Source organism: Stegostoma tigrinum, chromosome 20, assembly GCF_030684315.1.
Source record: "Stegostoma tigrinum isolate sSteTig4 chromosome 20, sSteTig4.hap1, whole genome shotgun sequence".
NCBI classification, from domain to species: domain Eukaryota; kingdom Metazoa; phylum Chordata; class Chondrichthyes; order Orectolobiformes; family Stegostomatidae; genus Stegostoma; species Stegostoma tigrinum.
The window spans coordinates 5357212-5373151 of NC_081373.1; the positions used below are offsets into that span (position 1 = coordinate 5357212).

General features: G+C 47.6%; 1 protein-coding gene across 2 annotated transcripts in view; it reads right to left on the reverse strand.

Annotated features, from left to right (window-relative positions):
• The window catches only part of LOC125462076 (VPS10 domain-containing receptor SorCS1-like), a 1248383-nt gene extending 1235284 nt beyond the window's left edge, over positions 1–13099 (reverse strand). For both annotated transcript variants that reach the window (XM_059652946.1, XM_048551586.2), the window contains exon 1: positions 12704–13099. In XM_059652946.1, the coding sequence (XP_059508929.1) occupies positions 12704–12937 (234 nt within the window). In that variant the 5' untranslated portion in view covers positions 12938–13099. The remainder of the gene's footprint in view (positions 1–12703) is intronic.
• Positions 13100–15940: the final 2841 nt, after the last annotated feature.

Below are 15940 nucleotides of genomic sequence, written 5' to 3' on the forward strand. Positions count from 1 at the left end.
CCCTTCACTAGTATGGAAGCAAGCTGCCTGGTCCATTAAGTTTATGTTCTACAGAAGCATCCACTCTCAACTTACTTATAATTTCCTCCCTTGTGTACACATCCAATCTTCCCTTAATTATATCGATGCCACTCACCTCCAGCACTGCACCTATAGCCAGTCCCTTATTTTAACCATGGGTGCAAAATGTTTTATTAAAACAGCTGGAAGAAAGAGCAAACTTGAATGGAGGATCACAGGCAGTAGAGCCTTAGAGATATACAGTATGGAAACAGGCCCTTCAGTCCAACTCGTCCATGCCGACCAGGTATCTTACACAATTCTAGCCCCATTTGCCAGCTTTTGGCCCATATCCTCTAAATATTTCCTATTCATGTACCCATCCAAATGTCTTTTAAAATATTGTAACCAGCATCTACCACTTCCTCTGGCAGCTCATTCCACTTACACACCACCCTCTGCTTGAAAAATGTTGCCCCTCAGGTCCCTTTTAAATCTTTCCCTTCTCACCTTAAATCTATGCCTCTCTAGTTTTAGAGTCCCCCCGACCCCGTGGAAAAGACCTTGTCCAATTACCTTATCCATGCCCCTCATGATTTTATAAACTTCTACAAGATCACCCTCAGCCTCTGCCACTCCAGGGAAAATAGCCCCAGCCTTTTCAGCTTCTCCTCATAGCTCAAACCCTCCAACTCTGGCAACGTCCTTATAAATATTTTCTGAACCCTTTCTAGTTTCACATCATCCCCTTCCTACAGGAGTGAGACCAGTCTTGCAGGCAATATACCAAAAGTGGTCAAACCAAAGTTCTGTAATGACACAACGTGACCTCCTAACTCCTATAGCCAATGCACTGACCAATAAAGGCAGATACCTCCTTCGCTATCCTATCTATCTAGAACTCCACTTGAATCTGCACTCTAACATTCCCAAGGACCTAACCATTAAGTATATATGTCTTGCCCTGATTTGCCTTTTCAAAATGCAGCGCCTCATATTTATCTAAATTAAACTCCATCTGCCACTCCTCGGCCCATTGGCCCATCTGATCAAGATCTCATTGTACTCTGAGATAATCCTTTTCACTGACCACTACATCTCCAATTTTGGTGTCATCTGTAAACTTACTAACCATACCTCTTATGTTCATGTCCAAATCATTTATATAAATGACAAAAAGCAGTGGACTCAGCACCGATCCTTGAGGTCACAGGCCCCCAGTCTAAAAAGCAACCCTCCATCACCACCCTCTGTCTTCTACCTTCACGCCACTTCTGCATCCAAATAGCTAGTGATCTAACCTCACTAACGAGTCTACCAGGAGAAACCCTGTGAAACGCCTTACTGAAGCCTATATAGATCATGAATGCCCTTCTGCCCTCATCAATCCTCTTTGTCACTTCTTCAAAAAATTCATTCGAGTTAGTGAGTCATGATTTGTCACACACAAAGCTGTGTTGACTATCTCTAATCAGTCCTTGCCTTTCCAAATACATGCAAATCCGGTCCTGTAGAATTTCATTCAACAAATTGTCCACCACAGATGTCAGGCTCACCGGTCTGTGGTTCCCTGGCTTTCCCTTACCACCTTTCTTAAACAGTGGCACCATGTTATCAACCTCTCGTCGTCCAGCACCTCACCTGTAGCTATTGATGATACAAATATCTCAGCAAGGGGCTCAACAATCTCTTCGCTTACTCCCCACAGAGTTCTAGGGTACATCTGATCAGGTCCTGAGGATTTACCCGCTTTTATGCGTTTTAATACGTCAGCACCTCCTCCCCTGTAATGTGGGCATTTTTCAAGATTAAGAGAGGCATAGTAACGCCTTAAACCACTGAATCTTACTTTAGCATAATTTATACTGTGCCTAGGAAGCCTAGTCAATCAGTAGCCCTGAAATGCATAGAAATGGTGGAAGGTGCTGCAGACTGTTGTACAGAAAGTCTCCAGATAGCTACAATGCACTAAGCGCACCACATAAAGCATGCAAAGAGTTGAACAGCTCTAACTCCCTTTAAAATATGATTCCCTTTGTTCATCTTAGTAACTATAAGAAATATACACTACACAGAACATCAAGCAAAATGCAGATGAATCCAAAGCAAGCGAGCAATCAATTATAATAAATACTTGAGTCCATGTACACCTTCTCAGGGAATTAAGCAAGTATTTACACTGAAAAGAATTCGACCAAGATTTGGCAGCCACTTTTCTCCCCCCACATCTCCCATGCTGAAACAGTACAGTGGCTGTGTTGCTGACAGAATACAGCATTCTCAACTCCTACAACCAGCATTTGCACCTACCCATTCTTTGAGTGAGTTTCAACTTAACAGTAACAACATTCTTTGCAGAACTGCAAGGCAAAATTAGAGGGGTGGGGAAGAAAAGGAAAGATCAAATTACAGTCTCTTCTGGTAACACATATTGAGCTGCCAAATCACAGCTTTCAATTTCTTGCCGGCACTTTCCAACACAGCAAAGAAAAATAAACATTGTTTGGAGGACAATTGAGGTGCCTAGAACAATAAGATTTGTACTAAGTATTGATCATGGTGCACATAAAGGTACTGCACTCATAGATTCAGTAGTTTGCACGTGTTTGTTAAATTTATCGACAATTTCACTGCGTTTAATACCTCTTTGGAATATTCAATAGTTCAGTGTTTGATTATTAATGTTTCCATATTCTGTGTGCTGCTGGTCAAGTCTACTGAAAAACATAAACAAAACTGAAAGCAAACAGCTGGAAGCCTGTGGCTGCAGGTATGTTAAAAGCACTGTAAATAAAGCGCCTGTTCAAACATAGAAACTGGAATGTCATCTTTATACATCTCCAAGGCATAAAATGCAATCCTCTCACTTCACTTCAGTTTTATTCTATTTATTGCCCTACTTTTTGACAGGTCCCGGACAGTGCATTATCCTACAGCTGAAAGAATAACAGTGTTTCCTATCTGCAGTTGGTTGCCTCTCACTTTCTATCCAGCTCTTGGGAGAAGATATTGACCTAACTTGTCCATCTTCTCACTCACCTACCTGCTGTACCCCTCCCATGGATCAATCACAATGACACTCTACCTGCACCATCTCTTCTACCCTACCCCAACCCCATGCCCAGCCTCAACCCCTCCTTTTATTTATTTCTGGGCTCCCCTCCCCAGTCCTGATGAAGGGTTTCAGCCCAAAATGTTGACTTTCCTGCTCCTCGGATGCTGTCCGATCTGCTGTGCTTTTCCAGCCTTACGCTACAGACTCCACATTGATTTTGAGGCTCAGCCATGGCCCTGTGATGAGACATTCTCCACATAGACTGGACAATGTGGGCTTGAGATGTATTCCAGTGTGTTGAGCACACTATCTAAGTTCTCTTGCAGTTCAGTACTGAGGAAATGTTGCACTGCTGGAGGGCATATCTTCTTATGAGATATTAAGTTAATTTACTGTCCATCTTCTCAAGTAGGTGTAAAAGATCCCATGGCACCAAATTGAAGAAAGATAAAGTAGGTTGTCCCACCATCATGGTCAATAATTGTCCTTCAACCATAACCAACTATCCAGTCATTCATCTCTTGGTGATTCTAGGCAAATTGGGCATCACACTTCTTTATCTGGCAAATGATGTATTTCAGTGAGGACTTCAAATATCTGGACACAAAGAAAGGGCAAGATAAATGCAAGGACTTTATCATCCCTAACCTTGTTGTATTCCAACATCTATCATTGCAATATGCAGCCAATCTTCCAATGGAGAGGAATTGCAAGGATATTACTAGCTGAAGTGGGCATGAGTGGGACAGGCTTCATTCCACACGGTCCAGCTGACAATATCAACTGATAACTGCAGATATGTCATATTGATGCTTTCACTGTTACAGGAGATGAAGTATAATGTCCCTAAACAACAACATTAAGGCCTGCTGTTGAGGTACCCAGCTTCACAGGTGCCAATCTTCAGTCAATTTCATTTACTCCACTTGATTAAAAACAAACAGCTGCAAGCATTAGATGCAACATAAGAGTGTTGGCTCAGAAGATGTAAGCCCCCTTAGCCATGCTGTTCTAATACAGGACAACACTGGTATCTACCTAACAAGTGCAAAGCATTGCCTGGGTATGCTTGCATACAAAACAAGACCTCAGCAAAGATAGTCTGGCCAATTATTGCGCTATCAGAGTGAAAGGCAGTCTTTACATTCAGCCAGCATCTGGCTGAGTCTGGCATCAAGGAGCCACAGTAAAACCAACATCAGAGGGCACTTGGTGTTACTCCAGCCAGCGGAGAGATTTCCCCTTCATGAAAGAAGATGGGGTATTGGAGGCCAATCATCTCAAAGGTTGTTGAGAAGATTTGTAGCTCGAGTTGTGGATGAGATTGTAGAGTTGTTCGCTGAGCCGGTGTCTTTGATTGCAGACATTTTGTCACCCTGCTAGGTAACATCGTCAGTGTGTCTCTAGTGAAGCGTTAGTGTTCTGTCTCACTTGTTATTTATATGCCTCAGTTTGCTGGAGTGGTTGGTATCACTTCCAGTTCTGTTTTTCAGTGGTTTGTATATCAGGTTCAGTTCAATGTGTTTGGTTGGAATGCCAGGCCTCCAGGAATTCCCTGGCATGTGCTATTAGGGATGTTTGCCCCAGTTAAATTCATGTCTTTCTTTGACCGTGGGTATTGAAACCAGTGAGAATTGGTCATGTCTCTTGGTGGCTAGTTCATGTTTGTGTGTCCTTAATGTCAGTATTCTTCTAGCTCGTCCTATGAAATGTTTCCCACAGTCCTTGTGTCATATTTTGTATATTACATTAGTTTTATTGGTTGAGAGTATGGGATCCTTTACATTCCTCAGTAGCTGTTGTAGGGTGGTCGTTGGTTTGTGGGCGACCCTGGTACCTAAGGGTCTGATTAGTCTTGTGGTCATCTCTGATATGTCTCTGATGTACGGCAGGGTGACTAGTGTGTCTGGCCTTGTTGCCGAGTGAGCAAGTCTATAACCTCACCAACCATCTCAGATGTAGGACTGCTGCAGCTGCTCCTCAGGATAGTATCGTAGTCACAGCAATCTTCCGCTGCTTCAGTACCATCCCTCCACAAGAGGGGATGCTTACTGCTAAACGCACAATCTTCATACCATTCATGACTCCCCAGATACAGATGCTGCTTGCTTCCATATGCAGCAAAACCTGGACAGCACTGCAAGTTAGGGTGTTACATGGCAAGTCGTATGCATGTCACACAAGCACCAGACAATGGCCAGCCACTTAAAGAATCTAACCATTTCCCTCTTCATTCAATGGAATACTGAGCCCCACCACAACTGGATCTAGCATATAAATACGGTGGCAATAAGAGCTGGTCAGAGGCTAAGTATTTTGCGGTAAGCAATTCATCTCATGACTGTGCAAACTCTGTCTATCATCTGCAAGGCACAAGCTAGGAGGCAATGGAATACTGCCCAGTTGTCTAAATTAGTACAACTCCAATACAAGAAGCTTAATACCACACAGGACAGAGCAATCCATTTGATCAGCCCCACATCCACAACCAACTCTCAGTGGGAACTGTGTACAGCATCGACAAGATGCATCCCAATAAACTGTCAAGCTTCCAGTGATAACAAATTCCAAACCACAAACTCTCCAACCTAAGGATAACAGCAATAGACTTGCAGGAACACCACCATCTGCAAGGTCCTCCCCGACCCACACTCTACCCTGACTTGGAACCATTCCTTCTCTGTCCCTAGATCAAAATCATGGAACTGCCTCAGGAACAGCACCGTGGGTGTCCTTTATCAGATTGACTACAACAGTGAAAGAAAAAATAAATAAACACAATCTTTTCATGGGTGTTCAGGTTAGCCAACAAACACAGCATCAGCCAGCCCTATAAAGATAAAACAAAACTGGCTCAAGGAGCAGTCAACTTATCAAATAATAAAAGGGGAAGGTTGATGGTCTACTGGGCCTTCTGTCTCAAGAAAAAAAGAGGTAGATTGATTTGGATGTGATCACTGCTCATGTAAAACATGTAGAGTGAGAACTGTTGGCTCAAATCCAACATTGAAACAATTTCTAGCTCAGACACCTGAAGGCAGGATATTACTAACACTACATGGTTTGCATCTACAGTAACATCAGGTAATTAGCTATCCAATTTTGGCTTAAGATCATAACAAACATGTCCAAAGAGAGAAGTATCACAATACCCTCTGGCATACAGAGAAAATCGTGAGCCTTTCCTCTTTTCACCTCTACCTTCCTGGTGATGCCTAATTCGGCGATAGGGTCTTACAAGTGATTCCCAGAACTCAACAAAATTGATACCTTAATCTATTCGACCACAGATGGAATGTTTGAGTATTTTCTCTGCAGAAAAGGTGACAGTTTACTCTGTCTACTATTGAATCCCTTCCTGAACTATTTTGCTCTACCTATTGATGAAGGAAGGCAACAACAACATGCTGCCTGACTGAGATTTTCCAGCACTTTTTGGAGAAAGGAGCACTGTTAACACTTCAGTGATAATGGGAACTGCAGATGCTGGAAAATCCAAGATAACAAAGTGTGGAGCTGGATGAACACAGCAGGCCAAGCAGCATCTCAGGAGCACAAAAGCTGACGTTTCGGGCCTAGTCCTCTCTGATGAAGGGTCCAGGCCCGAAACGTCAGATTTTATACTCCTGAGATGCTGCTTGGCCTAATGTGTTCATCCAGCTCCACACTGTTAACACTTCAGTTTGATGACCTTTCATCAGAATAATTGACCTGAGAATGTTAACATTTCTCCCCACTGATGCTGCCTGAACAATTGAATGTTTCAAGCATTTTGCTTGTATCTTACATTTCCAGCTTCTGCTGCATTTATTTTTATGCTTATTGGATTTAATTACGCTACAAGCCCAAGTTGTCAGATTCAGCTGTTCTTAAAAAAAAGTTAATTAACACAAAGTAAGGAATCAAATTATGTTATATGCAGAGATAACATATATTTCTAATACTTGGAGCAAGATTGTACAGAATGAACTAAGAGACAGGAATCAACAAGTGCATTTAAAGGAGAGAGCATTTTGACCTAACTGCGGATTGCTCTTTGTTCATTGCAGCAAATGTCTATTGACATTGCAATGGAAATAGAATCCTGTCTTATACTAACTGAACCAGTGAAAAGGTTTCCTTCCCCAATGAAAACAAAACAGTGAAATTTTAACCAAGCCAATGATGGCATTTCCAAAAGTATGAACTGGCTTTCTTTGACAAATTACTTCTCATTCCCTGTAGTGTGCAGTTTGCCTCAGCAGACAGCATAGCAAAAGAATGTTCATGCTTGACTACAATTGACAATATAGTAATTAGGTGAAGTGCATTTAACTACACTTGTCTCCTGACAAATTCCTCAACTGATGCTTCGACTATTGTTTCAATGACATAATATCACTACTTACTTTGAAAACGTATGATGAGCCTGAGCATTAATGGATGAGATAGGCATTTATTACAGAGATGGTCCACACCAGGGATTGGAGGTTATTGCTAAACCTAGGTTGTTAAATCAAGGAAAACCAAATCTTGTTTATGACTGCATGAGGTGAGTACAGACACACAGGTTCCCCCTTTAAGTAACAACACCTTTCTTCTTGTTACTGTCAGATCTTACAGCAGCAGCTCTGAAGCAGAGCTGGAACTATGCTCCATCCTTATGGATCCCTGGAATATATTACAATGGTGCTCAGTTCATGTCAGATATTAGAGGTTGATTTAAATAAACACTAGTCTTACCCAACAGCACAAGTGAAACACTACAACAGTTCGTGTATTTCTGCATGAACAACAAATTATTATAAAACATTTGAATTATTGTTGCATTCAGAAGGAAAAACATTAATCGGCTTGCATTGTGTACAAATTGGTGATGAGTCTTCTAATGAAAATATCGTTAACCTAAAATGTTGTTAACTACATTTCTCTCCGAGTTTCTGTTTTCAGAGGTTGGAAATACTACTTGCAATAATTTTAAGAAGAGTGGAACCATGATAATTGTAAACTGTGCAGCTGATTTGGGAGAGGAGGTGTCAGTAAAGTTTCCCAGTCAGACAGTGATAGAAACAGTAGATGAAGTGAATCAAAGTCCTGAAGCTGCCCTCCTTGGACATGTCTGCATCTCCAAGGACTGGTTCGAGAACATTAGCACTGATCAAGACAGGCCAGCCCAGGGGACTGGCACCCACCCATCACCTTGCACTTTTGCTCCCTCCCCCACCACCACTATGCAATGCAGAAATTCACCATGCCCCCTCTGACAGCACTTTCTGAATCCAACCAACCTTAACAGCTAGAAGGACAAGGGCAGCAAATGCACAGGAGAAAAACCATCATCTGCAGGCTTCCCTCCCGCAGGCACAACACCATCCTGATTTAGAATGACAGGGCCATTCCGTAGGAACAAGAGTAGGCCATTCGACCACTCAAGCCTATTTTGCCATTCAATTAGACCACAGCTGATTGAGTGGCCCAACTCCAAATACCTGTCTGCTGGCCATATCTCTTAATAGGCTTGCTTGACACAAAGTTACCTTTCTCAGATTTGACATTCACAACTGATGATGGATCTGCTGCCATTTGTGGAAGAGAATTCCAAATCTTCACCACCCTTTATGTGGAAAACACGCACCTGGCGCTTCCATCACTTGGAGCTGGAGTCGGTCAGGAATGTTCTTCACCGCCTTTTCACTCAGGGCAATTAGCAATTCGTGACAAACACTAGGCCAGCCAGAGACAGCCACATCCTGCAAATTATACCTTTAAATCTTTTTTTTAAAGTGATTGCCTTAATTATTTAAGTTTAAACAGTGTTCAGGAGAGAACTGGTATCACACCCTGTCTCTCTTCAGAGAAGCTGTTGGGAAGATGCTGAGTGTCATGAAACAGCAAGAGTAAAATAAATGCACTGTTCAACGGGACGGCCATTTGGAAGTTTCCATGCATCAGTCATAAGTTTCACTTTTTTTTCCTTCTGGTCCCTTCTACTGGTCTGCATCAATTTACTGGTGACCAGTCGTGGTCAATTTGCCTGTATGTACGCCGGGTGGCTTAATTCGCATCCTACACAGCAGCGTTTTTAAAAATGTATTCACGGTATCCTTCTATTTTCATTTCAGTTGAACCTCACAGCTTCGGGGGAGAAAATGCAATAAAAACGAAAACGTGGAAGTAAAACCTGACCAATTCGGCAGAACAGTGCGTCCCTGTGTGTGTGTGTGTGTGTGTGTGTGTGTATTTGTGTGTTGGTGGGGTGGGGGGGAGATGGGCGAGATGCGTGGCTTAATGTTCTTTTACAGAAAATGATGAATTTGTCTACCGAAGATCCCACCCGCCCGTTAAAAACATAAATGTAAAGAAAAACTTGAAGGAAACGCTCGGTAGCAGACACCGTGAGCTGCAGCGCTCTCTCTGGTACAGCTGGTGAGCAGTGGTTTGCTTCGGCTGGATTTAAGCCACCCCGTGCCCTCTGCAGGGATACAGACCCTTGCCCGAACTCGACCACCTCACTCAGTCAGCGCCCACCCTCGCTGTTGGGATTTCACGCTACAGAGGGGATGAGGTGGCAACGTTAGAGTTGGAATGTGGTAATGTTAGAGACACTGCCCTCGGTTAAACCACCTGTTCTCAGCAACTTAGGGCACTGCTCGGAGAGAGAGCGAATAGATAGAACAGGGAATGATATCTCGCGTGCTTTCATTTAATATTTTCAACAATTCAGTGAGAAGAGAGAACAGCCGGTAACAGGTTACGTGCGTTTGTGTGTTTTTGCCCTGTTATCCCATCTCGTCTGCTAAATAGGAACACAAGGCTATCCCTTTCCCTCAACCCAAACACAGGAACCGCTACCGGGAATCTCCTTAAACCCCTCCTCCCTCTCCCGACGCTTGCTCGTTCAAAGACCATTGGAGTGGGCGCGAAATTGATTTGGTGATATTTTAAGTTAAAAGTTTTGAACCGATTAGCGAAGCCCGTTCCGGCTGCCCGGGGATGGGTTAGGAGGCAGACCGATGCCAGGTAGAGTTCACAAAGAGTTCTGGAATGTCATTTTCAGTGAGTGAGACCCGGAACCCACAAGGTTCTCGGAGGTCCTGAGTCTTGCTCAAGTACAATGAGAAGCTCGGAGGCATCCGTTATGCCGGGTCCAACACGCAATTCTGCTCCGGGATCGCCGCCGGGTGAACACTGCCCTCGGAAATCCGTTTCTTCAGCTGAGAATTGCGGCCAGGTTGCAAAGCTCATTCATTCCACGCAGCCCAGGGTCTGTACATTCATCCGCTTGGCTTCTGTCTCCGTTTGAAACCGCCTCTTCAATTCCCAACAGCCCCTGGCCCTATTTTGGAAATGGCAGGGGACAGTGCAGCATCGATGTACTGCGCCTCGCTGGGAGAAATTAACCTTAGCGAATTGGCATCGATCCAGAGGTGTGTGTCGGGGTGGCGGGGGGGAGGAGTAGGAAACTGGGGAGGCAGGAAGAAGAGCATAAAGCTCCCCTCAATCCCTCACGCTTTACCCAAATATCCGGAACATGAGAAAATAAATATCAGACTTAAAACAGACAGAACAAGATTAAATGTTCCTCATTCAAAACCCGTGTAAACAAGCTTGGCTCTCAATCCAAGACATAAATAAGTGACACGTTAGAAAAGAGTTGAATGACCTTATACAACTCGCCTTCAGTACGCAGAGGGGTTACCCTGGAGTGAATAATGGGAGGGACTGTTGACACAGCTCCCCGCAACAAATCGCCGCAGAGCTGAAGCTGGTGGCCTGCGAAAGCACAATGGCGACATTGTTAACCAGGTTGGCCCAGGGTCAGGGAGCCAAGCGGCAGTGAGCCGCTCACTGGCGAGCTGGCTGGGACTCGCCATCCCTGCTCTTTTCCAGGCCGGTTATCGCAGAGTGTAAAGTTAGCGCACGGGGCGCAACTTCACAGCAGGTAACGTGAAACTCGGAGCACTGTGACCCAAACAGGAGAGTGTCCAACTTCAAAGAAAGGATGGAGAGCGATCGGCGGGAAAAACACTTGGCACTTAACGCAGGGAAGTGTGCAGTGAATCTTGCCGTTGGGGAAAACGCAATACAATTGTCAAGTGTGTGCAGGAGGAGGGAGGCTGACCCTCACTGACCTGGGAACATGGTTAGTGAAGTCTACATGACCATGGGCTGTGTTCACAGAGGAACAGTGTGCGCCAGCAAGGAGATTATGCCCAACTTGCACAAAACACAGCTTCATGTGGGAGTGGTAAGTCCAACTGAGGACAACACAGCCTGTAAAAGATGCGGGGACTTCGCAGAGAGGATGGGTGACCCCAAGCCAGAGGAACTGCAGTGAGTGCACAAGTTGGGGCTGTGGTTATAGAGCAGGTTTGATCGAGAGTGATCAACATCACAAATGATCGGGGCAGAGTAGTTGGAGAGAAACTGTTCCCTTTAGCTGGTGGATCCAGCACGAACTCAGAACAAATAGTAAAAGCTCCAGCGGAGAACCCGCTCTATGCATTCGGACTGGGGAATACCGAGTATCTCATCACATACAGGGCCAATTGAGGACCTTTTCATTTTAAAAAAAGGACTCAGATTATCTTCTAAAAAGGGAGAGACACAGAGCCTGGGGGTTGGAGCATGGAGGTGGAGAAGAATTCAGTATCAGAACTAGACGGCCCGACGGTTGTAGCTATTTCAAGATCCTATAATATTTTGAAACTGTAGAGGTGGGGAGGACATTAAAAAAGCATTCTCTCACCGTCCTTCAGAAGGGGAGCGGGGTGGGGGGGGGGGGGGGGGGGCTCTGCTGGCAAGTGGAGACTGGAATATTCGTCCCAGTTTGGAAATCTGGGCACTGCGGCACAGCGTGGGATACACTGGAGATAAAAATCTCAAACCGTGTTTAACATCCGCAACTCCAGCCCCCTCTGTGTGTGTGTGAGAGAGAGAGAGTGAGAGACAGAGCGGTGGGGCTTCCTTGTCACAGCTAATGGGGTAACATGAAAGCGTCTGTTTCCAAACAAACATTCCGACCAACTCCGTCCCCCTTCCCGGATGGGAGAGCGTGCCGCGCTGAAAACCTCGAGCAGTGATGAATAAATCAATAACTTGGTTCCTTATCTATCACATCCCGTCACTGTTTCTCTCGGACAGGGTTCCGGCATTGACCACACGGGGAGAAACGAGGGTTTTTCTTTGAACCCGGAGTGACAGTCTCTCTCTCTCTCTCACACACACACAAAAAGGTGCTTCTGAAGGAGTTCATTGCTAGCGGACTGCACACTGGAACTTACAGCCGGCGTTACCACATTTCCAGGATCGAGTTCGGGGACATAACTGTACGGTTCCAACAAACACTCTAACAGTCATCTTAGACTCCAGTCGCAGGCACCCTCTCACCCCGAACATTTCACAAGTTACCCACATTTCTCGGATATATTCCCATTATTTGCCTGCAGGAACACGCCGAGATGAACGCCTATCCTTCACTAAACCTCCCTCACTAAACGCTGTAAAGTCACACACACTCACACACACACACACACACACACACACACACACACACACACACTGTGCGAGACCCAAACTTGTGGGAAATGTGAAGCTTGTGTTGCTGGACGCTGGCCTGGCCTGAGAGAGACAGAGAGAGAGAAGGGAGGAAGAGCAGCAGGTACTTACACTGCTGTTCTGGCCAGACCAATGGACCATCGCCTGGTTGTGAGCCGAGTCCCCGCTGAGTGCGAACGTAGTGCTGGTCAGCTTCAGCGGCCGGGAGTCACCTCCTGCTCTCCCCGCTCCTGGGGCCGGGGACAAATCCAGGGCAAAGCTGCAGCCCAGAGCCGCCACCAGGCTCCAGGGTAATATCCAGGGCGGCCCCGAACAGCCCCGGGACGGGGTAAAACTGGTCCTCATCTTCGTCCGGAGGCAGCAGGAGCTGGGGAGCCAGTTAGCGGAGCAGCTCCTGGCCAGGTGATGGTGTGAGACACTGAGGGACACGCTCCCTCTGTGTGTCTGTCTGGTGTGTGTGTGTGTGTCGTTGTCTGAGTGTGAACGCACTGCTCCTTCCTCACTCACACTCACTCACTCACTCACTCACACACCGCTCACGTTCCCGGCTTTCAGGAACAGCGCGCCAATGGGAGAGCAGGGGCTGGCATTTGAAGGGGCGGGATGGGGACAAACAGATAGAGGGACCCTGCTGCTTCAACACAGCCCGTGGGGCAGGGGGGTGGGGCGGTGGGGTGGGGTTGGTGTGGATACAGAAGGCTAGCAGGAGGCGGAGCAGGGGCTGAGGAGAGGGAAATCAGGAGGGAAGATGGAGCAGGGCGTGGGAGATAGGGAAGGGCGTGGGAGATGGGGAAGTTGGAGGGAGTTGGGAAGAGGGGAGCAAGAGGTGGGGAAGGAAAGTAGGAGGAGGTGATGGGGAGAGGGAGGAGGTGGGAAAGGGAGGAGGAGGTGGGGACGGTGATTGGGAGGTGGGAAGCAGGAGTAGGAGATGGGAGGGGGATTAGGAGGTGTGGAGGGGCATTAGGAGGTGGGGGGTTTGGAAGTTGGGGAGAGGGTGGGAGGTTGGGAGAGGTGTAGGAAGTGGGGAGGGGTCTTAGGAGGTGGGGAGGTGTTTAGGAGTTGGGGAGGGGCTATGGGAAGTTGGGAGAGGTGTAGGAAGTGGGGACGGGGAATTAAGAGTTAGGGAGGGGGCTAGGAGTTGGGAGTTTGACGTAGGAGAGCACAGGATAGGGAGGGTTTGGAGTAGGGGGCGAGGAGGATGGGGAAGGGGTTGATGAGAGCAGAGACCGGAGAGTGGGGGACAGCCAAAGCTGGTGGCGGAGCAGTGAAGGACCAACTGCTCCGCTCTCTCTCTCTCTTAGCGTTTCACTCCCTCTCTCTGTCACTCTCTCTTTCAGTGTCTCACACCCTCTCTCTGTCACTCTCTCTGTCTCAGTGTTTCACTCCCTCTCTCTGTCCCTCTCTCTTTCAGTGTCTCACACCCTCTCTCTGTCACTCTCTCTGTCTCAGTGTTTCACTCCCTCTCTCTGTCCCTCTCTCTTTCAGTGTCTCACACCCTCTCTCTGTCACTCTCTCTGTCTCAGTGCCTCACTCCCTCTCTCTGTCACTCTCTCTGTCTCAGTGTTTCACTTCCTCTCTCTGTCACTCTCTCTGTCTCAGTGCCTCACTCCCTCTCTCTGTCACTCTCTCTGTCTCAGTGTTTCACTCCCTCTCTGTCACTCTCTCTGTCTCAGTGCCTCACTCCCTCTCTCTGTCACTCTCTCTGTCTGTGTCTCACTCCCTCTCTCTGTCTCTCTCCCTCTCTGCCTTTCTCTCTGTTTCTCTCTGTCTCTTTCTCTCTCTCACTGCCTTTCTTTCTGTCTCTGTCTCTCTCCGCCTTTTTCTCTGTCTCTGTTTCTCTCCCTCTCTCTGCCTCCCTCTGCCTTTCTCTCTCTCTCTTTCTCTCTCCCTCTCTCTCTGTTTCAGTCTCTCTACCCCCCCCCCCCCCCACTCTCTCTGCCTCTCTGCCTTTCTCTGTTTCTCTCTCCCTCTCTCTCTGTCTCTGGATCGAGCCCAGGAACTGCTGGGAGCCAGTAAATCTGACTCCCTCCCCTGACCCTCTCTCTGGGCTGGGTCCGAATGAATTGGTTTGGAGATGTTATAAACGGAGAAAAAGCAGGTTCAGTCCCGCGCTCTGTCTAACCGGGCTCCAACAGCACCTTGGACACGGTAAGATTAAACCCGCGGCTAATTCCCAGGGAGAGGCTGCCCCCAGTGAGCATCCACACACACCCCCGCAGCGACTCCAATCCCCCTCCTCCCAATACCCCTCCTCCCCTTCACCCTCACTCTGCTCATTCCCCTTCACCCCAATACCCTCCATGCCCCTTCACCCTAACTCCCCCTCCTTGCCCCTTCACCCTAACTCCCCCTCCTTGCCCCTTCACCCTAACTCCCCCCCTTGTCCCTTTACCCCCATCCCCCTCCTCCCCTGCTCAACCCTCCCCTCCTTTCTCCCCCACCCCTCACTCCTCCTCCATTTCCTCAGCCTCCCTCCCATTCCGTCCCTTATTCCCCTCACTTCCCCTTCACTGTCCTTTTCTCTCCCCGCCCACCACATGCCCACTCCCTCATCCCCTCCCCCCTCCATCGCCCCCGCACCCACATGCTCTTGTGGACAGCGCCCATCCCTGCCGCTCTCACCCAGGGATGGAGTGGGCAGGGGACTGGGGAGATGCTGGACCCTGTTCACGGGGTCAACACAGTGTTCAGTCCTGGGGAGCTGGTGTGGGGAGTAGAGTGGAGGGGCAATGGAGGGCTGGCGGCCGAGTGCGGAATGGGAGGGGTGGTGAGGTTGGGGGTGTGAGGATGGGGGTTGAGGAAGGGAAGTGAGGGTGTTGGTGTGGGGTGGTCATTAGGGGCTTCCCAGTGCTGTCTCCTCCTAACAGTATACTCCTGGTTGGGCCGCGGTTGGTGGGCGTCTGCCTGTCCCGGGCATGGTGCACAGATCGGCCTGTGGGGAAGGGCTGCTTTCTGGAACCTCCCCTTCCCAGGCCAGAGGAGCGAGGGGACTGCCCGCCATGTGTGTGGGGTTTCACACAACGAGGGACACGGGTATGAATCCGGCCTCACTCACTCACTCGCACACACACACACACACTCACACACACAGACACACAGACACACACACACACAGGCTCACACACAGAGACACACACACAGGCTCACTCACACACAGACACACACACACAGACACACACACACAGGCTCACACACAGAGACACACAGACACACACACACAGGCTCACACACACACAGACACACACACACACAGGCTCACACACAGAGACACACACACAGGCTCACTCACACACAGACACACACACACAGACACACACACACAGGCTCACACACAGAGACACACACACA